The sequence below is a fragment of the Trachinotus anak genome, unplaced genomic scaffold, assembly GCF_046630095.1.
Source record: "Trachinotus anak isolate AG129_WGS33_773 ecotype Australia unplaced genomic scaffold, CSIRO_AGI_Tana_v1 ptg000031l, whole genome shotgun sequence".
In the NCBI taxonomy this organism is placed as follows: Eukaryota; Metazoa; Chordata; class Actinopteri; order Carangiformes; family Carangidae; genus Trachinotus; species Trachinotus anak.
The window spans coordinates 8123973-8149555 of record NW_027273882.1 but is presented as its reverse complement, the minus strand read 5'-3'; the positions used below and the strand labels follow the sequence as shown (position 1 = coordinate 8149555).

General features: G+C 42.5%; 3 protein-coding genes, 1 long non-coding RNA gene and 4 other non-coding genes across 13 annotated transcripts in view; 6 read left to right on the top strand and 2 right to left on the bottom strand.

The window, feature by feature from the left end:
• rps7 (ribosomal protein S7) overlaps positions 1–13977 on the top strand; it is a 47828-nt gene extending 33851 nt beyond the window's left edge. The window contains exons 1-7 of one of the 2 annotated variants that reach the window (XM_071467673.1): positions 7789–7854; positions 8549–8634; positions 9175–9246; positions 9784–9927; positions 11482–11546; positions 13144–13294; positions 13868–13977. In XM_071467673.1, the coding sequence (XP_071323774.1) occupies positions 8560–8634; positions 9175–9246; positions 9784–9927; positions 11482–11546; positions 13144–13294; positions 13868–13945 (585 nt within the window). In that variant the 5' untranslated portion in view covers positions 7789–7854; positions 8549–8559 and the 3' untranslated portion in view covers positions 13946–13977. Of the gene's footprint in view, positions 1–7788; positions 7855–8548; positions 8635–9174; positions 9247–9783; positions 9928–11481; positions 11547–13143; positions 13295–13867 lie in introns of those variants that run through there. The other variant, XM_071467674.1, reaches the window with a different exon arrangement.
• rnaseh1 (ribonuclease H1) lies at positions 1654–7662 on the bottom strand. Of its 5 annotated transcripts, none has more exons than XR_011686486.1 (9): positions 6884–7648; positions 6123–6247; positions 5746–5931; positions 5473–5572; positions 5278–5332; positions 4373–4457; positions 3937–4061; positions 2307–2488; positions 1654–2053 (listed from the first exon to the last, which is right to left on the bottom strand). XR_011686486.1 is itself a non-coding variant. In XM_071467670.1 (9 exons), exons 2-9 carry the CDS (start codon positions 6946–6948, stop codon positions 2372–2374), a joined length of 858 nt encoding a protein of 285 aa, XP_071323771.1. In that variant the 5' UTR covers positions 6949–6985; positions 7099–7644; the 3' UTR covers positions 2166–2371. The 5 variants fall into 5 exon arrangements, 4 of the variants coding, with proteins under 4 accessions (XP_071323771.1, XP_071323772.1, XP_071323770.1 ...); XM_071467670.1 differs by lacking the exon at positions 1654–2053 and having other exon boundaries at positions 2166–2488; positions 6884–6985; positions 7099–7644; XM_071467671.1 differs by lacking the exon at positions 1654–2053 and having other exon boundaries at positions 2166–2488; positions 4005–4061; positions 6884–7662.
• On the top strand, positions 9311–9529 carry LOC139612521 (small nucleolar RNA SNORA73 family). The gene has a single exon (XR_011686573.1). It is a non-coding gene; the product is annotated as a small nucleolar RNA SNORA73 family (small nucleolar RNA).
• LOC139612519 (small nucleolar RNA SNORA73 family) lies at positions 10883–11101 on the top strand. Its single transcript, XR_011686571.1, has one exon. It is a non-coding gene; the product is annotated as a small nucleolar RNA SNORA73 family (small nucleolar RNA).
• Positions 12138–12356, top strand: LOC139612523 (small nucleolar RNA SNORA73 family). The gene has a single exon (XR_011686574.1). It is a non-coding gene; the product is annotated as a small nucleolar RNA SNORA73 family (small nucleolar RNA).
• Positions 13357–13575, top strand: LOC139612524 (small nucleolar RNA SNORA73 family). Its single transcript, XR_011686575.1, has one exon. It is a non-coding gene; the product is annotated as a small nucleolar RNA SNORA73 family (small nucleolar RNA).
• Positions 13978–15715: 1738 nt separating the features above from the next.
• On the bottom strand, positions 15716–22219 carry LOC139612267 (interactor protein for cytohesin exchange factors 1-like). Its single transcript, XM_071467672.1, has 8 exons — positions 22061–22219; positions 21124–21197; positions 20505–20576; positions 19724–19779; positions 18660–18751; positions 18448–18577; positions 18189–18361; positions 15716–16907 (listed from the first exon to the last, which is right to left on the bottom strand). The coding sequence occupies exons 1-8, from the start codon at positions 22217–22219 to the stop codon at positions 16776–16778; spliced, it is 888 nt and encodes a 295-aa protein (XP_071323773.1). The 3' UTR covers positions 15716–16775.
• LOC139612272 (uncharacterized) lies at positions 18251–25579 on the top strand. The gene is made up of 3 exons (XR_011686490.1): positions 18251–18380; positions 22041–22274; positions 24121–25579. It is a non-coding gene; the product is annotated as an uncharacterized lncRNA (long non-coding RNA).
• The last annotated feature ends 4 nt before the right edge of the window (positions 25580–25583 follow it).

The following is a 25583-nucleotide window of genomic DNA, read 5'->3' as shown; positions in this document are numbered from 1 at the left end:
TAATAAAATTGCTCTAGAAAATAAGAGCAACATTTGCATTTGAAATGTAGTGAAGCAAAAGTAGAAAGTGGAATAAACTGAAATAAAGTTGTGTCGGTTTGAAACAGCAGCACAACATGAATTTGTAAAGATGGAGCCACTGTGGGGAATGAAAAAACAACACACTGCAATATATCACACACTTGTCTTTGTATGAATCAAATAACTAACTCTGACTGCGAGGTGAAAGTTGAGAGTCATTAACAACTCTGCAGCTCTGTTGGGTATTTTACTGTTTTTAGTTCGGGCTTTACATCACGTTACTGTTTTGGTTCAACATGAGCTCTGTTATTGGCCTTGTTTCCAGCAGCATCAGGCTTCTGTCTCCTGCAAACAAGCTCTGATAAAACTCAGCACAGCATCAAAGAGCAGAGGAGCACAGTCAGAGAGCAGCTGGTGAAGAGAGCGGCACCTAAAGAGCCACATATTTCCCTCAGGAGGCGGTAGAGTCCAACCCAGAGCTAAAACACGAGTGAATATTAAACTTACATTCATCAGGTGGAAATAAACATAATGTTGTGATAACGTTGCTCCATAAATACTAGAGTAACTGTAAATCCACTTTTGCAGCTGTAACATGTTTCATCTTCTACAGGCTCAGTTGCTCCCGTCTTACAGACTCACGTCTGTGCTTCATGGATCAACAGTTAATCAATTTTTTCTAGCTGAGAAAACAATCCCACCACAAGGTCAATTTAGTGGCTGCTCTGGAGCTTTCGACCATGTCACATGACATGACTGATCGGCAGATGTGGTTGCTCAGTTGTCATGGATTCATAGATGCTCAAATTTTCTTTTAGCATTTTAAGGACTTTGATTTTTGTATTGGTCTGGTTTCCTTTTGTTTATTTATATCTCTTTTAACTGGAGGACAAATTTCCCTCCCAGGTTCAGGACTGTTGAAGATCCAGTATGATTGAAATATGACAATGTTTTTGAAATATGACAAAGTTTGAATCCATAAATGTTTTTTTATTTCAGTTTAATGTGATTAACAAACTGAGCAAAGCTAATGGAGCCATTTCCCAGTGTACTGAGAAACACTGCGGAGCCACGGTCTCACTGAACTCTTTGTCTGTATATGTTAAAGCTCAGTCTCCCTCTTTATCTCTTCATTTTAGATATTTCATTCTAAGTTGTAAAATACACTCAGGTTTTAAAAATCACTCTCATGGCTGTTGGTTTATTTAAGATGTTCTCCTGTGAATTATGTTTGTAGAAATTTCTCACCACTTACCAGTCAAATATTTCATTGTTTATTTCTTTGTTCCTTCATTGTTGTTGTGTTTCACTTTGTCTGGGTTTGGGCTGTGAGAGTTGGTGTTCTGCTGGGCTGGAGTGCTGTCTGATAATGTGGTGTGTGATTGGATCCCAGACAGAGTAAACTTTGTTTTGATGATGCTGAGGAGAAACTTAAAATGTGAAATGAAATGTTCGCTCCGTTTCCACTGAGGATTTTGTTTTTAACTCTGAATACCTCTATACCCCACACAGTTCAGGTCAGTTCTGTTCAGTGTTTAAGTGCCTGTTTGTCAAACTGGGAGCAGACATCTCCCAGTTTGATTTTGTGACTGGATTTTCAGGATCTAGATCCACATCTAAAGTCAGTCTCAATTCAATTTCACTGTATAAAACTTTATTTACATGTTATTTGAAAACAACAGTCCCCAAGCAGCAACTCGTATGAAACGACATGTCGGTCAGAATTCACACTGATCCTTAAATAAACCTTCAGTCTCTGGGTGTGTGTCCTCTATAGTGACATGGAGCTCCTCCTGCTGGATGACAGACTGTACTACAACTGGGCTGAACCATCAATATTAAAATACTAGAACCAAACCGTACTTCATAGCACACAACAGCTTTCCCTATTCGTCTAATGTCATTTCTTCTTCCTGTTTCTTTTATTCCTCACCTGTCAATGCTGCATCCCTCATCTGTTTCCTTTTCTTTCCCTCATCCATACTTTCCTTCACTTGCTTCCTCCACTCCTCTGTCCTCATCTTCTTCTCTCCTATCCGCAAGAAGATGAATAAATAAATAAAGTAAACAGAATCCTTGGAAGAAGAAAGCTCACCCTGCCTGACTTTGATTTCATGCTCCATCTCAAAACAAAATCCAGGTGGTTACATTTGAAACTTCAACTTTATTCAGAGGAGAAACACAAATTATCATCAACATTCAACAGAAAAACTGACAAACGCCGACTTCCCCGCGGAGTTTCTGTCTAGTCACATGTGCTGTTGCGGAAAAGAAAAAAAACAAACCTCCGAACCAGAGCAGTCTGGCTGATAAACCGGAGAGCACGTGATCAGTCCTGCAGCAGAGCTCTTTAATGGTAATCGTCTCTTTCATCATCCTGCTGCTGTAAAGGCAGCGCCGCTCCTTCTCTCGACAGTCTGTCAGCCTCCTCGTTGCCTCTGTAGCCGGCGTGACCGGGAATGTGCATCTGGAGGATGACGAGGAAGGAGAGGAAGAGTGAGGGGGAGAAATTCATCAAATATCACAGCCTCATCTCAGCTGAAGTCTCTGGAACTGAAGCTACACTTTAGGATCATAGAACAACAACATTAAAGCACAGGATTCTTAAACCTCACTGTAACTACTTTACAATCATCAGAGTCAAGTTGTTCCAGGACGTGTGTATGTGTCTTCCCCATGCTGTCCACCATCCTTACATACATTCAGTGGCCACTTTATTAGGTACACCTGTACAATCTATTACAGCAGCTCTGCATACTGTGCCACACTGAGCTGCACAGAGCTCGTGATTCAGTTTGTGGTGACACTGACAGAAAAGTGTAAATGTATGAATGTGTCACATTGAACTCCACCACACCGAGGAGTTTCTTACACATGAGGGAACAGAATATAATGAATGTGACACAGCTGGACTGTACCACACTGAGGCCTCAATGCTACAACACATAACTGAATGAATGACTCTATGACAACAGTCATATTGGATCACACTGGACTGTTCCTAATAAAGTGGCCACTGAGTATTTTCTGTATGACAAAAGGACCAGTCAGAGCAGAACTAGGTCACATTCAATTATGGTTCTGTTGGTTCGGCTGGTTCTGCTGGTTCTCATGGCTCTAGACAGCCACAGTTTGTCAGGCCGATACTGCAGCAAAAAGCTAGATCCTAATAATAAAAAACTCCAACACCAGCATCACACTGGTCTCGTTTCCACCGTGTCAGCTGCTGTTTCAGAACCTTTGGTTTGTGTCACTTTCACAAACTGACACCTGCCATTCAACCTGAATGAAATGTGCCTCTAGCGCCCCCCTGTGGACATTTTCCTGAGGTTGATGTGGAAGCTGAACAAAGACACCGCCTCAGAGGTGAGGGGAGCAGACTGCAAAAACAAATCCTCCAACAACTACAGGACGACTGTGTAGCACAGAATCACTCACCAACAAGTCTAATAACATCAGTTTCACTGGTCACATCACAGATCACATGTTCTTCCCCTCACATTACATTTGGTCTCTGTTTGTTTCTGTGGATCTTTTGTCGTTTAAGATTAATGTCACAAGACAACAGACCACACCAGGTTCAGGTTCTGTTGAACATTTATAAATAAATAAAACACAATGTACAAGTAGGAACCAACACAACAGTTCAGAGGAATTGAAAATATCGCAGGTCACTTTTTATAGTTTTTATGAGTCAGTATTTAGAAAATCTGAGTATTATGAGCTCATATGGACAACACATATATATATATATATATATATATATATATATATATATATATATATATATATATACACGTAGGCTTAAATATCTACAGTAAAAGTAATCCAAAATTAGGGCTGTAACTACTGACTCTTCTGTGTGACCAGACTGTAGATATTTTATAAAACAATGTGATGCAGGCTGATATTTACCCAGACCACGTCCAGCTCTGAGTTCAGTCTGTCCAGCTTCACAAAGTCGTCTTTGTTGATCACCTTACCTCCAGATTTCAGCCTCCAGCCGTTCAGCTTCCAGTTCTTAATCCAGCTGGTCACACCTGCAGGAAACACACCACTAACTTCAGGCCCAACTCTTCACAGGATCAGTCTGGTTCATTTCAGTCCTGATACAGTGGAACACCACACCGGTGTCGCAGGCAGCTACTTCCTGAGTTTCAGTCAGACTCTCAGACGAATGTTTGAAATGATTCATGTAAAAATCATGAGTTCTTGTCTCTGAATCTCTGAAATGATGAGTGCAAAGTTAGCTCGTCTCCACATTCACGGGAAATACAACAGGCTGAAATACCTTAGTGCTGCATGAACACTTTTAATCAGGATTAGATTCAGCAGGTTGTTTGTGACTCACCGTTGATTGTGAACTTGCTGTCGGTGTAGAGAACCAGCTTCTTGATGTTCATCTCTTTGGCTTGTTCCAGCGCTCTGCAGGCTGCCTGGTTCACACACACACACACACACACACACACAGTAAGGACAGGTGGACACAGTTACAGATATTAACACATGGTTTAATCTGTGCAAGTGCATTAGAATGAGATATTTACAAAACTATGTTCAATTCTGTAATATTTACAGTCTGCACATTTTAAGACATTTACAGGGATTTGGGGACTTTGAAAGAGACTTTTATTTCAAACTGTAAAGTTTCACTCAGGATGTTTTTGTTGAGGATCGACACACACGCAGTACAAACTGCTTCAGAACATCCAGCCCTGTAAATGTCAGTGACACTATTTTCCTTTCTTTTTTCCTTTAATAAATCTAGTTACAGAGCATCACACGTGTAAATTCATTTCTCTCTGCAGGTCAGCATGACACATCAGTATAAGGTGAGTTTTGTCTAAAATCTACAACAGGACTTTGGATTTCTAACAGAGGAGTGCGGCAGGTGAGGATGTGGATCAGTTTTAAGGTTTAACTTGAAGGGAAGCATCAGTTTGGCTTTGACTTCAACTGGAAATCAACATGTCTGATTCTGAACTACTTCTGACAAATGAGACAGATTTAGATTTATTTATAAAAACTGAATCTGAGACACTGTCAGACTTTGAAGATCTGCAGATGCACTGGTGTAAAACAGTCGTAGCAGAACAAATAGACGACTTTAAGATCCTCATTTAATGTCCCTAAAATGTAGAAAATCCAGTGTCTGTCCAGACTTCTTCAAGTACGCTTCTATTCTTACCTATTTACGGTTCTGTCAGATGGGTGTATTATGTTTATCTGAGGCTCAGAGGTGATGGAGACGTTTACCTGCAGCTCTGCCCGCTGGTTGGTTTGTCTTCCTGGCAGCCGATCTGCAACATTTCTGCAGGAAAGCAGGAAGAAATGTGACCTACTGTTGGATTTATCAACTTCATCTTCACCATGTAGATTCTGAAAATATGCCTTCAGTTCAGTTCCTGTCTTACAGGTGTCCGTCTGTAATACGTGTTTGTGTGTTCTCACAGAGGGTGGTTGTGGCCCCAGTACACTCCGATGCCGGCTCGGGCTCCGCTCTTCCCATTGGCCGAGCAGCAGCCATCAGTGTAAACGACCACAGCGTCACCTGGATGGAGGGAAAGGTTTTATTCTCTGCCACTGTTTTCTACATTTGAAATGTTACAGCCATCAGTATGTGTCAGTATTTCAAGTGAAGCTGGACAAATACCTCAGTAAACGCTTCAGTCAAAAATTATTAGCACATTTATCTGATGTCCACGGGAAGCTTGAAGCTCTTACCCATGTATGTAAATCCGTCTGTGCTTCCTGAAGATGAGCTTTCTGACTGTTTGACTCGTTTTGGGGGGGACACCACCTCTTCTTCTGAGCGACATCTCTTCTTACCAAGAGGGATGTACTCCAGAGCCTCCGGGCCTTTTCTAGGCAGAAGAGCAACGACCGACTCTGCACTCTGACTCTGAGCTGCTGAAAACCAAAAATACAAAATTGAGAAATGCTACATATGCTATATAAGTTATATTTAGTAATTTCTGTCTTCTCCAAAGTTCTCCAAAGATGTTCTCAGATCAGCCCCTCCTCAAGGACTGACGGTTTACAACCTCAAGAATAGGTCGAGTTTTCTGAGTGGTTGCACAGCAGAAAAGATTGAAACGTACCTTTTTTCACATCTGGAGCTCCAGAAAGTTCAACCCCTCTGACAAACGCCCAGGCATCTCTCTCTGATGCAAACTTCTTGAAGGAGGCAGATGGAAATTTATCCACCTGGCTTTTACATTCATCCCTGAATAACAGGAAGATATTAATCAACAATTTTAACAATTTCTTACATTAAAAATTCAAACTTCTTTCCAGACCTTATATATTTTCTACTTCGTATTTGTGATGAGTACAGATGTTGTGTGTGTGATGACAATATGCAGTCCTTTCCATATCTTCCTATTTAACTGCAGAACATCTAATTGTGTTTGGTGGACCAAACCTCAAATACAAATCTGTCAATTTTACATATCCTTGTTTTTCAATCAATGTCTTTTACAATTTATTATGGTCTTTTAAGGCCTTAAAATATTACACAAATCACATGATGTCATCGTCTGGCTGCGTTTAACTGCTCAGCACCTCCCAGTGAGTGCGTGTTTTGAAGAAGAAAAATTAAATATATGGAAACAAGCAGTTACTAACGTGTTATCTTCTATGCCAAATTAAAAGGTAGCTTGTAATGATTACAAAATGCTATTAAATTATCCTTTTTGTGGTGTTTTGTTTTGAAGAGGCATAGAAAGACGTTAAAACACCAGAAATCTGAATGGAATTTGGCAGGTGACACCTCGCACTACAAAAAACGCATTTTGCGGGATCAGTAGCTTTGATTTTCTCACAAACAAATGTGCTGACATTAAGGTGTGAACAGTCTCACCAGGACTTGTAGACCCCAGGTTTGAATCCTTTCTGTACTGCGTAGAAAAACTTGCCCTTCGCCATGTCGTCGGCGGCGCTGCAGACTGTCCTGCGTACCACTCTGAAAAGACCGGTCAGTCTAAACATCACTGTTAGCCAAGGACCTGCCGTGAGACGAGAGTGGCTAACATCCTGACACTGACTCAGACACAATAAAATAAACGTAAAACTCACTGGTCGGTCAGCGGCCAGTGCCCGTTTGCTATGAAAGTCGAAATGTGGCCGTAAATGTGGGATAAATTCAGCAGTCAAAACTAGCTACTTCCTGCTAGCTAGTTCGCTTCCTCTGAATCACAAAAGCGACACAAACGCCTCAAAAGTATTTACAATAAACGTGAGGACAGTGTAGCCCTCCTGTAGCCCTCTAAGACCGAAACCAAGCGTTTGTTTCAACCCTGAAAAGCGCAGTAACAAAGAAACGACTCAGAAAAGGGTAATGTTGACAACGGCTAACAGGCTAACAGGCTAACATGTTCTCCAAACTGTCGCGATGCTCGGATGCTGCATTCACGACGGATCGTTTAAATCGACTACGAAGTACGATTCAGGGATATCATTAATTTCTGGTGTCTCCTACTTAGTGAAAAGAACCATAGGCGTGTCAACAAACTGTGGGCAGGTTATCAACACTATTACAACCCATTCAGCTAATTTTGTAGGAGCTATCCGCTGTTCGTGTCTGGTTTCCTTTGGTAACGAACTGCAACAAATCCAAAAAACAACAAAAGTGGCTTGAATCGGGCTGTTTACGAGGTGTGGTTACAAGAGAGTGACAATGAATTTTCCTATTTTTCCCATTCCGCCTGAATGCAGCATTACCACTGAAAGCGTGAGTCCGGGAGCTCTCGCGATAGTACAGTGACTCGCTCGCATTGGATTAATAGAACTCTCGCGATGATCCGGTCTCTTCCTTGGCCGTCGTTGACAGAGGTTAGTCGTGCTATTTTCCAGTGGCCTGACTTTTCTGCATCAAAATGTCCTTTAATTTAGTTAAACGGTAAAATACACGCACCGTGACCCTTGTTAAGTCTTTGATACCTTAGATTATGTGGTCTGCGGCGGCGGATGGCTGGTTTATGGCACAAAATAGAGCGTAGTAGACTCGCTCCGGTGAATGGGTTCTGAGATGGGGAGCAGTTAGCAGGCCGTGCATGTGTTCAGCCGGGAGAAGGTGGTGGACTGGACCTTTTCACCTCTATTTACGAGTCGTTTTATGGAAATATAACCAGTTACTGCTGTTTTCCTTTTTTAAATCTTCAGTTAAATTCTAGCAGGGCAAAAGATTGACAGCCGGCTGAGCTATAATTGCTAACGTTCCCTTATTCTAGCTCATTTGAAGTCTGTTCTTTGCTATTTGAGTCTATTTTCTTTATTTTCTGGCTCTGAACTTGTTTTTTTTTTTTTTTTTTGGTTCTGAAGTTATAATTTCTGTCCGAAACAAACTATTATATACTTAAGTTTTAGCGTGCAGCTCCCAGTTAGCATTGAGCTGGTTTGTCTCTTAGCTCCGTGCGGCTCATGCTGGCTTGAGAGGAGCTGCTCCAGGATCCATGACAGTCATGTGTGTCCAGAGATGCCAGGCTGTGTGTGTGTGTGACCCACATGTCTGTATTTCTCTGTGCAGAGACAAAGGCCATGTTCAGTACCAGCGCCAAAATAGTGAAGCCCAATGGCGAAAAGCCAGACGAGTTCGAGTCTGGGATCTCCCAGGTAAGACCAGGTTTCAGATCATGTAAGTGTATCTTAAAGTTTGATGGAGAGATGAAAGTAAGTGTTTAAGAGTTGTTCGTTATGTGAAGTGATGCTGTAGAGTCAGCATCACAGTAACAAGAAGAGCATTAAGGCAACATGTAGAAGAATGTATTGCTCCGTCAATGTATTACTGTTTTTCTACTTGAACACGACTTCACTCATTTAAATCCTAATATTCACTGGTATACTGGGATAGCAAAGGTTATTTTAGACATGAGTGAAACTGGAACCTGGGCCCACATGAGACATTAGTTTAAAGTTTAATGCAGGAGGGAAACTCTGTCAAGTGTGTGTGTACATGTACTTTCAACAATAATGAATCATTCCTAATTATCAGTTGACTTTAAAGTACAGTTAACGCAGTCTGTATTTGCTGTGAGCCATAGCAATAATCTCAAATACCATGACCAGTCTGATTATTGCAGCTTCTGTAAGTGTGTTCAGTGAGTTGCTTCTAAACTGTGAGACACTCCAGGCTGATTGTGTGTCTCCCTACAGGCTCTGCTCGAGCTGGAGATGAACTCTGACCTGAAGGCTCAGCTGAGAGAGCTGAACATCACTGCAGCAAAGGTAGGAGCTCTCGCCAAGAGAGAAGCTGTTGTTTATCTGAAAATGTTGAAATGAAAAGTCCAACCCGACGTGGACACCCAGCGAGCTGCTCTCCTGGCTCTGTCCTGGTGGCGTATGGGAGCGTAGCCCTGAGCTGAGACGTACAGTCCCGTTCCACAACGTCGGAGACTAAGCTCTGTCCCCGGCTGCCGGCCGGTGAGGACGGGCGTCCTGCATATTCCTACATCTTCCCAGAGTCCTTTTGGGGCCGTTACTGGGGAGCTAAACCATGCAGTGCACACTATTTTACATCCAGATGTAACAATGTTCTGCGGTCAGTTAAGTAAAGCTAAACTGTCACTTAAACAGTAGTTTTCTCATTCCTGAACTCCATCTAACTTGTTCACCAGACAGTTCTACATGTAAGAATCCTGAATGATGGTTGGTTTCTTGCAGAGGAGACGAGATAAACAGTCCTGGTGTGAGTTTGTTACGAGCAGGGACATTAGGTGGCATTTTCTTGTCTGTGAAACTAAGTCTTTTCTGTTTTGTTTGTAGGAAATCGAAGTTGGAGGCAACAGGAAAGCCATCATCATCTTCGTTCCCGTTCCTCAGCTGAAGTCCTTCCAGAAGATTCAGGTGCGTCTGGTCAGGGAGCTGGAGAAGAAGTTCAGCGGAAAGCACGTGGTCTTCATTGCACAGGTGAGCATGATGATGATGATGATGTCCACCTCATGGTTAAGTGGGAGATGAGGATTCTGTCCTTAACTCTGGACTCCATATTTTTTGACTCGGTGTTGCAGCATTAACAAACAAACAGCACTTTTCACACGGAATATCTTTAGTTATTGATCAGTAGAACATTTAGTGACTTTAATTTAACAGTATTTCTCCTGCCTGTCAGGCAGCGATGATCCTGACATGTTCCTGCTGTCAGGACGATACACACTTAGATTCAAAGTGGGATTGTTGTGACAGAAGTTTGGGCTGCAGGAAGTTTCGGCGTCACAGCTGTTACAGTAGTGAGGAAGATCATCAGCTCATCATGGAGCAATTTTAGCTAAAACTCCCTGAATGAATCATTTTTAATCAGTTCATCTATGCCTTTATTTTCAGATCCAGGTCACGTGACCTGTATTAATTATGAATTACTGCTGTAAACAGCTGGGACGTGCTTCAAAATCTGTAACAACAATATTCTCAGTCACATCTTTCCTGCTGGTTTTGTTTTATACTTGATCGTAAATTTGATACTGTGTGGAATTAAAATGTGTTTGATTTGTAAATTTAACCTGGTGAACCTGCAGGTTTTCTGTCATGTGCAGAAAAAAAACTCATTTCCAAATGTGTCAGTTCAAGTTTTTAAAAATTGATTTCTCCTTTGTCCCCAAGAGCTCAAATTACAAAAACCTACAAATTTGTTGTCACCAGGTTTTAAAAGACAGTTTTTGTCTTTCTGAAAAGTTCATTTTGGAAAATTAATGGACTTAATCAGCAGTGACATGCAGCAAGTAGATTTTTCTACTGATGTTGAAGATTAAGCACAAAGCTGAGCTGTGAGGAAGTTTTTTTCCTTTTAAAAAAACACACCACATGAACCAGATACTTAAAGAAACAGATGATCTTGGCCTGTTTTTTGTGTCTGGTCTGTTTCTGCCCGACGTGGACACCCAGCGAGCTGCTCTCCTGGCTCTGTCCTGGTGGCGTATGGGAGCGTAGCCCTGAGCTGAGACGTACAGTCCCGTTCCACAACGTCGGAGACTAAGCTCTGTCCCCGGCTGCCGGCCGGTGAGGACGGGCGTCCTGCATATTCCTACATCTTCCCAGAGTCCTTTTGGGGCCGTTACTGGGGAGCTAAACCATGCAGTGCACACTATTTTACATCCAGATGTAACAATGTTCTGCGGTCAGTTAAATAATTTATCCTTTTGTCACGTCCACATCAGGGTTCGACTGATGAGGCTGTTTAATCAGATAATGTCCGATTTTCACTGACGGTCGTTTTAACTGAATTCTCATTGTACCACGTGACCTCCAACCTTCCATCCATGTTTGTGGTGACGTGTCTGAAACGCGAGAAACAAGTTTCTGATGTTTGAATCTGTTTTGTAAAACCAAGAGAAACATGAATATCTGCAGGGTGTATCTGATTCATACGGTTTATTTAACTTTTAGTTCCAGGTTGGCGTTTGTCTCTTGTTTAAATGTTTGTGGATCCTGATCAGAGATTAATCAGAGGATGTTGTTGACTTTCAGAGGAGAATTCTGCCCAAACCCACCAGGAAAAGCCGCACAAAGAATAAGCAGAAGCGTCCCAGGAGGTGAGTCTCAGATTTCTTCATGTTCATGGTTGGTTTATACCAAGGATCCAGTGTTTCCAGCTTCTCTCATGGTAACATCTGCTTTTATTCTGGTGGTAAACTGAAGGTCTGGGTGTTAAACAGCTGCTCCAACAATAACTTGTTTAAATAAAGATGTTTGATGTAAGAAAATCTACTAGACTTTGAAATGGACTTGAGCTCTAGGAAACTGAGATTCAGTTCATGACCAGAGGAAGAGAAGCAGCAGATCCTCACATTCCGAAGCAGAAACCAGAAAACATGAATTTAGTTTTTTGAAAAATTACTGAAAGTGATTTTTAGCTCTTCATCCTTAAAGTATTTCATTCATATTTAGTCAGAAATTGATTTGATTTCCTCAGTAAAACACAAAATCGTTTCTAATGTTTTTAGAAACGTCTGAAAATCATTAAACTGTTGAAGTCTGTTATCGTGGGTTTGTGATGCAAACTCAGCGTTTTACTTTTGGAAAAGTTTTTTTTTTCCATATTAAAATAGTTTCTGTCCTGGTCCCAAAGCTGATCATCAGACAGTTGTGGTGATGTCGTGTAAAATTCTAAACCGGGTCTCTGTCCGACGTGGACACCCAGCGAGCTGCTCTCCTGGCTCTGTCCTGGTGGCGTATGGGAGCGTAGCCCTGAGCTGAGACGTACAGTCCCGTTCCACAACGTCGGAGACTAAGCTCTGTTCCCGGCTGCCGGCCGGTGAGGACGGGCGTCCTGCATATTCCTACATCTTCCCAGAGTCCTTTTGGGGCCGTTACTGGGGAGCTAAACCATGCAGTGCACAGTCTGTTAATAGACAAGTTAACAGGACTCGGAAACTAAACACGATGTGAACTGAATGTTTTTATATTTAGATAATTATTATTATCATCCCTGGCATCAATCAATGTAAGATCGTGTATTTAGCTGCTGACTCAGGCACAAATTTGTCACATGACATAAACAGTAAAGTGAATATCACCAAATGCAGGTCGAGTCATTTTACTATAATTAGAACTGCAACTACAGATGAGTTTCTAATGATTAGATTGATGTCTGATAGCAGATCAATACCTGTCACTGTTTCTACAGCCTTCATGCTGCTCTGTTTGACTGTAAAACTCATCTCATTTACAACTGAAACAATAAGTCAATTGATCGATTAGTTGACTGATAGAAAATGAATCTGTTTTTGATAATTAATAATGGATCATTTTGAAACATGTAAGTTCATTTTTCTCTGGTTCAGCTTCTCAAATGTGAGTTTGCTGCTTTTCCTGATCTGTAGCTGTAAAAAATGAAACCTCTGCACTGTCGGGTGAATTAAGCTCAGATGTCGCTTTCAGCTCTGGGAAACTGTGATGAGGGTTTGACTGATAAATAATCAACAAACTAATTGATCATGAAAATCATTAGTTGCAGCCTTAATTGAATTTACTTTGAATTGTATGAAAAGAAGAAATAAATTGTCACTCTTCTGTCAAAACATTTGCAGATCAATTTTTATATTGATGGAGTCACTGCTTCATGTCACCTGAGAGGCCGGTGGCTGCTGTTCAGGATTAATGTGTCTTCTTCTTTGCTTCGCCCTCCAGCCGTACCCTGACCGCGGTCCACGACGCCATCTTGGAGGACCTGGTGTTCCCCAGTGAGATCGTGGGTAAGAGGATCAGAGTCAAACTGGACAGCAGCAGACTCATCAAGGTCCACCTGGACAAGGCTCAGCAGAACAACGTCGAACACAAAGTAAGTGTGATGTCAGCCTATCATGAAGCAGTCTGTGCAGTGATTGGCTGGTACGGTTTGACCCGACGTGGACACCCAGCGAGCTGCTCTCCTGGCTCTGTCCTGGTGGCGTATGGGAGCGTAGCCCTGAGCTGAGACGTACAGTCCCGTTCCACAACGTCGGAGACTCAGCTCTGTTCCCGGCTGCCGGCCGGTGAGGACGGGCGTCCTGCATATTCCTACATCTTCCCAGAGTCCTTTTGGGGCCGTTACTGGGGAGCTAAACCATGCAGTGCACATTGTTTGACTGTAGCTGAGGTTTGACTTCAGCTGATTCTGAGGACGTTCAGATACATGTGTGGTCTGAATCAGTTCATCAGCAGAAGAAGAAAACAGGACATTTACTGTCCTGGTTCCCAAATGTGAAAATGTGTTGGGTTGTTTCCAAATTATAAATCAGCTTCAGTTGATGATTTCTAACGATCAAAGAGTCAGTAATTTCAGTAGTTTTTAATTTGGCATCACACAGACTGAACATCAGTGTTTGTCACATCCAGGTCACACTGAAGGTAACGTGTTTCCTGTCTCTTTCAGGTGGAGACCTTCTCTGGTGTCTACAAGAAGCTCACAGGCAAAGACGTCGTGTTTGAATTCCCAGAATTCCAGCTGTAAATGCAGATGACAAAATAAATTTGTTTACTGTCTCTGTTCGACGTTTGTCTCGTTCTTGTAGAGAAAATGATCCTGATGCGTTTGCTTTTTATCTAAAGCTGAGGAGTATTTGTCTTTGTAACGTTCAGATATTCAAGTCTAACATTGTGACTGTTGATAAAGTTGAGAAGTGACACAAAGAGCGAACAAGCCATTTCAGTTGTATCAGTGTTTACTGCAGAAACAAGACAAAATCCAAAGGAATAACATCAATTTGATTTAACAAACACATGAGGTTCAGTGAAATGAGATGAAACCATGAGCAGAGAAGCAAACACGTGTCCACATGTCCCCCTGCTAAGTTTGCTCCTGCTGTGGAGGAGTGTTGGACCACAGCTCCCTGCTGCTCCACAGGCAGATGAGGGAATAGAACCATCAACCCTGGCAGTGTTGATGCCATGCACAGTTCAGACACTATACAGCATCAACAGACCTTCCCTCCTTCAAGGTTCGCCCAGCAACATCCAAACATTTCTTCTTGGTTTTAAATCTGAGTCTAAATCTGAAACTCACTGGTCTGAGGTTGTAGTGTGGAGCTCTGACACACACACACACACACACATACTTGTACTTCTATCTTTGTGGGGACACTCTTTGACATAATGCATTCCCTAGCCCCTTACCCTAACCTTAACCATCACACCTGAGAGCCTAACCCTAACCCTGACCCTGACCTTAACCTAAACCTAATTCTAACCATAACTCTGAAACCAAGTCTTAACCCTCAGCATGTGATTTGAAGGTGTCTCAAAAAGTGAGGACCGGCCAAAATGTCCTCACTCTGTTAGTAAAATGCTTTTTTTGGTCCTTACTATGTAACAAGTACACACACACAGACAGACAGAGCTGAGGTTCTGTGGCCTCCATGGATCAGATCAGAGGTTAGAGCTGGACTTTATTTGACTGAGTCGTAACAAACTCAGTCCAGTTCTTCACCTTGTGTCTGTTGCAGGAAACTGAGTCCAGATCAGTTCAGGTCAAACTTTAAAGGTCAACTGAAAGAAGCAGATTGTGTGTTTGTGTTTTTTATCATGGAGGGACTGAGGCCACAGACCGGAGGTTTAACCATGGATGTATTATAAGAACATAAGTATTACTATATGTATGTATTCTAAGTATTAGTATGTATTGTAAGTATTAGTATGTATTGTTGTATTAGTATGTATTCTAAGTATTTGTATGTATTGTAAGTATTCGTATGTATTCTAAGTATTAGTATGTATTGTTGTATGTATTGTAAGTATTAGTATGTATTGTAAGTATTCGTATGTATTCTAAGTATTAGTATGTATTGTTGTATTTGTATGTATTGTAAGTATTCGTATGTATTCTAAGTATTAGTATGTATTCTAAGTATTAGTATGTATTGTTGTATGTATTGTAAGTATTCGTATGTATTGTAAGTATTCGTATGTATTGTAAGTATTAGTATGTATTGTTGTATTTGTATGTATTGTAAGTATTCGTATGTATTCTAAGTATTAGTATGTATTCTAAGTATTAGTATGTATTGTTGTATGTATTGTAAGTATTCGTATGTATTGTAAGTATTCGTATGTATTGTAAGTATTAGTATGTATTGTTGTATTTGTATGTATTGTAAGTATTCGTATGTATTCTAAGTATTAGTATGTATTCTAAGTATTAGTATGTATTGTTGTATGTATTGTAAGTATTCGTATGTATTGTAAGTATTCGTATGTATTCTAAGTATTAGTATGTATTGTTGTATGTATTCTAAGTATTAGTATGTATTTTAAGTATTCGTATGTATTGTAAGTATTCGTATGTATTGTAAGTATTAGTATGTATTGTTGTATGTATTGTAAGTATTCGTATGTATTGTAAGTATTAGTATGTATTGTTGTATGTATTGTAAGTATTCGTATGTATTGTAAGTATTAGTATGTATTGTTGTATGTATTGTAAGTATTAGTATGTATTGTAAGTATTAGTATGTATTGTTGTATGTATTGTAAGTATTAGTATGTATTGTAAGTATTAGTATGTATTGTTGTATGTATTGTAAGTATTAGTATGTATTGTAAGTATTAGTATGTATTGTTGTATGTATTGTAAGTATTAGTATGTATTGTAAGTATTAGTATGTATTGTCAGGTCTATAATTCATCCATGGTTTAACCCTTTCAGGCTCTTGTATGACGCAGACATGACGCGGTCTGCGCAGCGGCGCCGTCAGGTTCGTCGCACTGACCGGAAATGGGCGGGGTTTAACAAACCTCCTGCAGGACACGTCACTACGAAGCGGGAAGCTCGTGCTGTGTTCATTGATTACCGTTCACAGCAGCGCACGTGTCTTTCCGGTGCTAAGAAACGAGCGTTAGCATTAGCATTAGCATTAGCATTGTCATTAGCATTAGCATTAGCATTGGCTTCGCTAACAGGGAGAGGCTGTGTGTGTCCCCGGGTACAGAGAGAATTTAGGCCCGTTTCCATAGGAACCGGTTTCAGCTCTACTTCCCGTTTTCCTCCCACGTGTCTGGATGTTTCGTTTCTATTGGCTGCGCAGGTGTTCGTCACAGCGCGCAGGGCGGCGTTCGCGGCGCAGCGGCAAAGCGTCATGCCGCGCAGCAAGCCATTGGATGCAATGGGGTCAGAGCGCAGCGGTGCCGGTGCCGCGGTGTGTCCGGAAGCAGCTCAGAGCCGGTGATGTGGACGCGTTCTCGGTCTCAGCTCCACTTGGTGCCCGGAGGCTTCAGCTCGTTCAGTGCGAACAGATGAAACAGTTTATCTCAAGTGTCCTCGGTGTGGTCGGTCCTGAGCCTCTTCCTCAGCAGCTGTGCTTCCTGTCTCTGACCTGCTGCAGCAGGCAGGGGTTGGACAGCCTCCACTGCCTGTACCTGGCCGCCGTCAGAGCCGGGTCACTCACCTGCTCCACCGCCGCCAGCTCCGACTCTTTGGCCTGAGGGAACAGAGAGGGGCTTCAATCATGTGGAGGCTTGGGGAGAGAGGTCAAAGTTCACTTACGGTTCACATCCACAGTGATCAAACCCACCAAAGGGAGGTTTTACTTTCGCTTCGTGCAACTTTTGTGGTTTAACAGAGGGAGGAAGCTGCGTGTTTACTTTTAGACTCTAAGTACAGTCAGTATGAAGCAAAAGTAGCAGGTCTGTTTTCACAGCAGCTGATTCTCCTGCGCTCAGTCAGCGTGGACTGACCCTGCTGAGACCACAGGCTCACGCTGCATCCATTCACCTGTTTCACTCTTGTTTACAGCTCATATCTGCAGGTCTGTGCTGCATCGCTGGAATCAGAATCATCACCAAACACGTCAACAAAAGATCCTTTGAAGACAGAGGCTCGTTGTTGTTGGGGTTTAGATCAGTGTGCTGAGTGAAGTTTGTTAGAAACAGTATTAAATAAGTATTTCATGGGTCTTATGTTGTGTATGTAAAACCAAGAGTAACCAGTAACACTCTGGTGCAGTGAAAAGGCCAATATTTTCCTCTGTGTAGTGGAGTAGAAGTAATATAAATTAAATTATTATTAATGAGGATTATTGATTAAACTTATTATAGATCTTGAGTAAAAGTACTTAGTTACTTTCCATCACTGCTGCTCAGAAGCAGCAGCTGAACTTGGTCGTGAATTACAGGATTTATTTGTAATATTTTTTCTTCTTCGTTGGTTTAGTCAAAGACAAAAGTTCAGCGACCTGATGTCTGAGTGTTTAGGGCCGACACCGTGTCTCTCTCCTGTACTTCCTGTCTCTCTCCTGTACTTCCTGTCTCTCTCCTGTACTTCCTGTCTGTCTCCTGTACTTCCTGTCTGTCTCCTGTACTTCCTGTCTCTCTCCTGTACTTCCTGTCTCTCTCCTGTACCTCCTGTCTGTCTCCTGTACTTCCTGTCTCTCTCCTGTACTTCCTGTCTCTCTCCTGTACTTCCTGTCTCTCTCCTGTACTTCCTGTCTCTCTCCTGTACTTCCTGTCTGTCTCCTGTACTTCCTGTCTGTCTCCTGTACTTCCTGTCTCTCTCCTGTACTTCCTGTCTCTCTCCTGTACTTCCTGTCTGTCTCCTGTACTTCCTGTCTCTCTCCTGTACTTCCTGTCTCTCTCCTGTACTTCCTGTCTGTCTCCTGTACTTCCTGTCTCTCTCCTGTACTTCCTGTCTCTCTCCTGTACTTCCTGTCTCTCTCCTCGTTCTCTGTCAACACAGACATAAATCACTTTTAAAAAGTCAGAACCTTCAACGTGCTCCTGAGGATCCTGAGCAGGTGGAGCTTCTCGTTGACCTTATCGTCCTTACATCGTCTGATGAAGGACGCCCGGAAGTCCCTCTGACTGGACCGTCCCATCGGGGACAAGCTGGCTGCCTTCAGGTGCTGGTACAGACTCTCCATCTCATCGGGCGACTTCTCTGGAGGCAGAAAGAACAGGTGGGCAACTGGAAGCAGCAGCAGCTTTGGTAACCAGGTGTGTTTCCAGGTGTTTCCAGGTGTTTACCCTGGACTTCCTGGTCTTCTCCCTCGTCTTCCACGTGGATCAGAGGGAAGGACGCCGCTCCACCGGCTCTGTCCGTCTCTGAGTGGACGGGAGAGGTGCAGGACTCAGAGACAGGCTGAGGAGCGTCTCCCTGTGAGGACCACAGAAGCTGTTACAGACTCCGGAGGACTCGAACAAACACCTTCAGCAGCTTTTCACTCTTTGAGACTCACGTTTTCAGAATCGGCTGTTTCCTGTTCAGAGTCCTGAGAACAAGTCGACACGCACTCGTCACCGTCCTGCTCGCTGCCCTCGCTGTAGCACTCTGCTCACACGAAGACCAGCGGGCGGGTAAATGTGGCGCGAACGGAGGAAGACGAATGTCAGCGAGGGGTGGAGGGAGGAAGGGAGAGCAGAGGAGGAGAAAGAAGGAAACAAACAAGGAAAGAAGGAGTCACGTAAGGAAAAGTAAAATCACCACCTCTGTGTTGTTAACCAGTCAAGTTACAGGAACATGATGATGTCACAGTGAAGTTGACCTTTGACCTTTTGGATATGAGCTGTCATTACCTCATCGTTTTATCCTGTTGGACGTTTGTGTTTAATTGTGTCATAATTAGCGAATTAATTCTTGTTTCGTGAGGTCACAGTGACCTTGACCTTTGACCTTTGACCACCAAATTCTTATCAGTTCATCCTCAAGTCTGAGTGAACGTTTGTGCCAAATGTGAAGGGATTCCCTGAAAGAGTTCCCGAGATATTGATATTTGTGAAGTGACTGTGACCTTTGACCTTTTGATCTTCAAAAAAGGGAAAGGGGGAAGAAAGGAAAAGTAAAAAAAAAAAAAAAGGTAGGAGGAAAAAACCATGGGAAGTAAAAATGGAAGAAGGGATGAGGGGAAGGACAAAGGGTAGAAGATTAAAAGAAAGAATGTTGAAGGAAGATTGATGAGTGAAGGAGGACGAGACAGGAAAATATGAAGGAAAGAAAAAGGAAGGAAGAAACAAGTGAAGCAGAGGAGAGAGAGGAGAAGAAAGACGAGGCTACAGGATGGAAAGAAGGACAAATGTGGGAAGAAAGACTGGGAAAGATGGAAGAAAAGAGGATAAAAAGGAATAAAGAGTGGAAAAAACAAGTCAATGTGAAAAGGAAATAAAGATGTGAAGAAAGTTTGGAGGAAGAAAAGAAGAAAAGATGGAAATAAGGAAGGTAAGACTGGAAAGAAGAAGGGACGCTGGAGGAGGAAGGAGGAGGAAGCGGAGCTGTGTCCTCCAGGCTCCTCAGTGAGTGTCTGACCTTCAGTGTCGACCTTCTCACAAGGCTCAGCAGCTTCTGACAGTTTACTGATCCACCTGCAAACACACACACACACACACACACAGTCTTCACTGCTGCAGCTACACAACAGTCAACACAACAGTCAACACAACAGTCAACACAATGACGCATCATCTCATATCACAGCCACTGAAACGAAGAAGTTGATGAAGAGCTGAACGGGACAGAAATAGATTTACTTCCTCTTCCTCTTATTGTTCCTCAGCGTAATAAAGACGTGTGGACAGAGTTCTTGATGCACAACCATCAGCTGCACTGACTCTGTGTTTGCTGATGTTCCTGCTCCTCAGAGGATGAACACCAGTGAGTCTGAACCACTGCATCCGGGAGCTGGAATCCGTCCAGACACCAGATCACTGGTGTTTCTGTTTAGCAGGGACAACCTTTACCACGGTTAGGTTAGTTTGCATGTTAGCCTGCTAACATCTGCTAATAAGGAGTGAACACAAAGTCCCTCAGGTTGTGTGTATTTACTGGACAAATTAAAACTGTACATGAAGGTCAAAGTTATTAGAATTCATCCTGAGGGGAAAACAAATGCTGGAACCAGCATCAGATACTTGTTAAGATCTTTCACTTAAAACCACAAACCTCAACATCACTGAAGTCAGTGGGAACGTCCTGAGGGAACGTATCCCGTGTTCGCTGAGATATTTCAGTCTGGACCAAACATCACTGGAGTCAAGTCGCAGCTAAAAGAACTGAATCTGAATAGTGATGATTACACTGAAACACTCACTTATTCATCTCTATGAAGCTCTCTGCAGCGATGACGATGGTCACAACCAGAGGATGAGTGGCTGTGATGGCACTGGAACACAAACACAAGAGCACTTCATGACACAGCAGAGGCTAATGAGAGGGGCAGCGACTTTACTGCTGGGGGGGGGGGCGCAGTTTATAGGAGGTGCTTGTCCCCGACTTGGACTCACAGGTTAAAGTTTACTCCTCTAAAGGCTGAAATACACCCAGAGGCCCCGCTACAGTCACATGTTTCATTCATGCTCAGTGTCAGAACAAAGAATATCTGAGGCTCTGAGGACTGGAGCCCAGTCCCCTGCAAACACTTCAACACTGTAGTCTTTATCAGGCGCTGCTGAAATCCAGCCGGGCTCAACCACCGACAGCGAAAAGATCAAGTTCTCAGAAATTCTCATTAAAGACGTTAAAAACTAAGGTGGCATTGAGTCTTCATACGCAGCTGATGTTGGTGCAGCGTCAGACTAAGAGTGTGCAGGAGGCATCGTAGCTGTTTGACCACAAGCTGCTGAATATGACTCAGTGGTTTTTGACTTTTTTTTCTTTCGACCATCAGCGAATGCTGCACAGACAGAGAAGAGAGAAAAAACAGGTCGTACTGTTTCTTCCTGCTCTGTGTGGCCTGTTCGATGGTGAAGCCGGACACGTTGATGAAGCCCTCCGCTTTCTCCGCCTGCAGAGAGGAGAGACAACACGACAGCTCAGACTCTGCAGAAACTCACACCTCGCTGAGCATCAAGCTCAGGTTCCTGTGTGATCTGCAGCCTCAGGTGGGGGCGCAGTCACAGGATGTGCTGCGATGTTCCCCTGCAGACTGGACTGGAGGTGGAGCAGGGTCTGACAGGCGACCTACTTTCCCACTGAGCTGCAGCTGTTTTTAACTCCAGTTTCACTGACATCACAAACTGTTTCTCAGTGTGAGAGCAGATCCAACACACAGCTGCACAGCCTGCGTATGAGAAACCATGGTAACAGTTACCTCTCAGTGTGTGTGTCTATAGGAGACGTTGACAGATACTTCACATTAATAAACATGTAAAATATCCTGATATCTGCTTTTATCTACATCACAGTGAGTTATAAAGAATTTTTTATGATTATTATGATTAGTGCCTGTACAGGACACCCAGAGTCAGTTAGTTATTACATCATAATCCTGATATTACTTCTTCCACAACAAACTGGGAGAAGCCGCCCCGTCATGGAGCTGCCTTTGTGCACCGGAGCACTGTCATGTTCAAAAAGAAAAACTGATGCCACAAAGTTGGTGCCTGAAATAAAACTGTGTATTGTTGCATTATGATTTTCTTCCTTTGGAATAAATGACCCCAAAGTACCAGACTGTTAGAGTCAGGTGTGTGTTTGTCTTCCATCTAAATGAAACAAGACTAAGAGTCTGATGCCACATTCCTGTTATGTGTGGTGGAGGGTAGAGATGGAAACAGTTCCCCAATAATTAAAACAATGGTTTATGCGGCCCTAATTACGATGACGATGCCTTTGTGTCTCCACTCAGGAGCTGTCGCTGTGCCTCACCATCTTGTCGGTGTACCAGTACAGAGAGCTCTTCTTCAGGACAAACCAGTATTTCTTCCATTTGCTTCCCAGGAAGCTGCGTCCCTCCTTCCTGCGGTGCAGCCAGCCCTGACAGTCCACCACTCCCAGGTCTTTGACCGAAACACGCCTCCGACTCATGGCTGCAGACAGCAGCCCGGGTCCGACTCTGGGTCAAAGGTCACAAGTGCGGCAGGTGAGCAGGTGCTTTAGTGCCCCAGTGCTAAAAAATACACCAAAGATTGTGGTCCATCACATCTCAGTGATATCTGCATGCACACACACACACACACAGACACACACAGACACACACACACACACACACACACCAGATTCAGTGTGACTTGCACTTCCTGTGGTCGTCATTTTCTTCTGTGTCTGTGGCTAATAAACATCCATAAACCTGCTCAGAAGTCATAGAAAAAAGACCTTTGAACTTGAACTTGCCTGAAAATCTTCACGTTTTTAACTGTACTTCTGTATCAAAGTGATGCAGCGATAGTTTGTATATTAACAGGGACGCTGCAAACAGGAAGTACTGGTCTGGCACACTGTCTTATAAGTAAATGTAGATGTACTTTTAACGGTGCCAGTTTTCTAAACTGTAAACTACGTCTTGTTTATAGCCTGCAAAGCATCATGGTAACTGTAGGCCTGAAAGGTGTGATTATCCTCCAAATAAATAATATTATCAATAATAATAATAATAATACAAAGAAAATAACTCACTTTTTCTTGTTGCACTATCAATACTTTGGCTTTTTGTTTTAATGTATTCATGGGTGTGACAATGTGTATTTTAGTGCTTTAACATTTCTAATTGCCTTTGCTTTTTATGTATTCTTAAAACAAGCTTTTAGTGTGGAGAGTTTGAGAACACTGGAGTTACCACAGCATAAGGTAAAGTTTTCAGAACTACCTTCCTCCCCCTGCACAGAGGTGGTAACAGTGGATTTACCTCCCTTTGGTTTTCTGTTTTCGTGGTTTGGCATTTTTAAATAGACTCTGGCCTCAGTTCTAGGAAACATCTCCATGTTTAGTGTAACGCCTCTGTGCCAATAACCTGCCCAGATGGAGATCCACATCTGTCTTCCTCTTCAAACCTAACGGGGTTTTCCAAGTTAAGACAATTTCACAAAAACTTTTCCCACGTTCTATTAGCGGCTTTAAACTAGTGATTTACTGAAGGCTGAATAATAAGTGCATTTGTAAATGTGTGTATGACTTTTATTTATCCATGGATTCATGTAGAAATCTGTGTTGGACATACTTAAGCTCACTCAGAAATAAGTTTGTGCAGCGCTGTTCTGAAGTCAGTGTCTCTGTGAAAGCGACCACAAGCTTCACTGAGCAGCTGTTCTGGAGCTTTCGATCAGATCTGACCTTTAAGATCTCGTGGTTGAAGAGTCCTGAAAACACCTTGAACTAAAATCAGCACCTCTCAGTTGTTTCCCTCCGTCAGTTTTCATGTCCAGACTCATACAATATATGTAGTGAAGACTTTGAGGGAATTTAATAAAAGGTTTAAACTGTAATTTTATTATGAGTCTATGAATTCTTGAGTTATTCTTAAGCATTCTGAGAGATCACAGTGACAGATGTGCACACAGACAGAAAACTTAAAAACATGATAAAATGGAAGTTTGAACATCTGGAAATTCACAACTGAGCAAACTCCATCTGCTCCCATCTGATCGACTTTTCTCAGTGAAACGAGGAGCAACGTGACAGCACTGTTGTTTGGTCTTTTGTGTTTGTTATTGTGCGAACCACAGCTCACAGTTCTGTTCCCTGCATACTGAGTGTTGTATATGGAAAAAACAACTGTAAACGCTCATCAACAATGTTGAGTAACTGTAATTGAGTCCAGTCTTATTTTAATACATCATCATGCAAATTACAAAAAAACACCTTAGATCTCAACGTGCAACCAAACACAGAATATAAAATCCCAGATCCTGTTGCTCTGGATCTGCAGTTCTGACAGGAAACGTTTCTTCAGCACAAACTACGTGAAAGTGATGTTGGATTCCTGCTGTCAGAATCAACCCGTAGAGAAACCCGAGCGAGGTCCTACCTGCAGCCTGGGCGTCCAGCAGCTCAGCGTGCTCTCAGCAGACTGACGCTCAGCGGAGGAGGAACTTCACTGTGTCTGTGAGAAATCATACAACCTGCCAGAGACAGACCACAAAGTCAGAATCACACACACATGTGTGCACAGACGCCACATCGACTGCGCGGCATCCTTCCTGTTTCACATGTTCTTCATGATCCTTCTGCTCTCGTCTGTTTCTCTGAAACTTCCCCTTCGTTTTCAAGAAAGTAAAACATTTCTGCAGCTGTGGTCATTTGGACATTTAATCATGTGGAAGAAGTTTATTGTTTTTGTCACTGATGCAGAGTCGTGCTGTCACAGAGGAGCCTGTGGATGTTTGTCTGACAATCTACAGACACACAAACACACAGCTGTCTGTTAAAGCAGTGAACAGTGTTGCTGTGTGTGGGTCCGGCTGCTGGCTCAGGTACATCAGGCTCTACTGATCCATTGAGTTCAGGGTTTAAAGGTTTCAGTCTGGACTCTGGTTGTCCCCCCCCCCCTCCCCCATCAAACTCTTGACACATCGGAAGGATAATTAAAGCAAACAGGAAGTACATGATCACAGTCGAGAGCCACAGCAAAGGGTCTGAAGACTTCTGTAAATGAGAGATTTCAGTGGTTGATTTTTTATTGAAGCTTCAAACATTTTTAAAAACATGTTTTCACTTTGTCATTTCATGTCATATAATGACAAAGTGACGAGCGATGGACAAAAATAGCACTTTGATCCATTTTAAAAACAAATCTATAAGACACTAAAGTGTGTGAAAGGGGGAGGGGTCTGAATACTTTCTGAATGGTGTTGATTTTTTCCACTCAGTGTGGTACCAACCTTCTCCACTCGGTGGAGCCTTAAATCACCACTGTAGCTGTGAGACATGAACTTGGCTCCTCAGCAGCTACTTTAAAATCATCATGACTCATTATTTAATCATCTGTGTTTTAATTGTGTCTTCTCTCAAATTCTAGTTCAGCAGTAAAAACCATATTGAGTCTGATTAGTTTGGATGTTACTGTGTTTATATTAAACCTTAATAATGGACTCCTCATGTTTATCATGTAGTTACTGACTCTTTGAATCCTGTTGATTTATTTCACATCGAACCTCCTTGTGCTTTATGCCCAAATAAATTCAACTGACCAAACAAACAGCAACTCAAGGTCCACTTACTTGTTCCAGTGCTTTCCACCGCATCAGTCTTCATCAGCAGGTGGGGTTTGCTCAGTTGTCATTAAACTGTTAGATGAAGTAATTTAAACATAGTTGAGGAGAGTTTCATTAATATGGATTTCACAGAGAAAATGAAACTGTATGGATTTATAGCGTGTACTCCATCATTATAAGTTACAGCAGAGCCTAAAAAAAATAAATCCGTTTTTGTACCAAATGTTACAAACTTGGCCTGA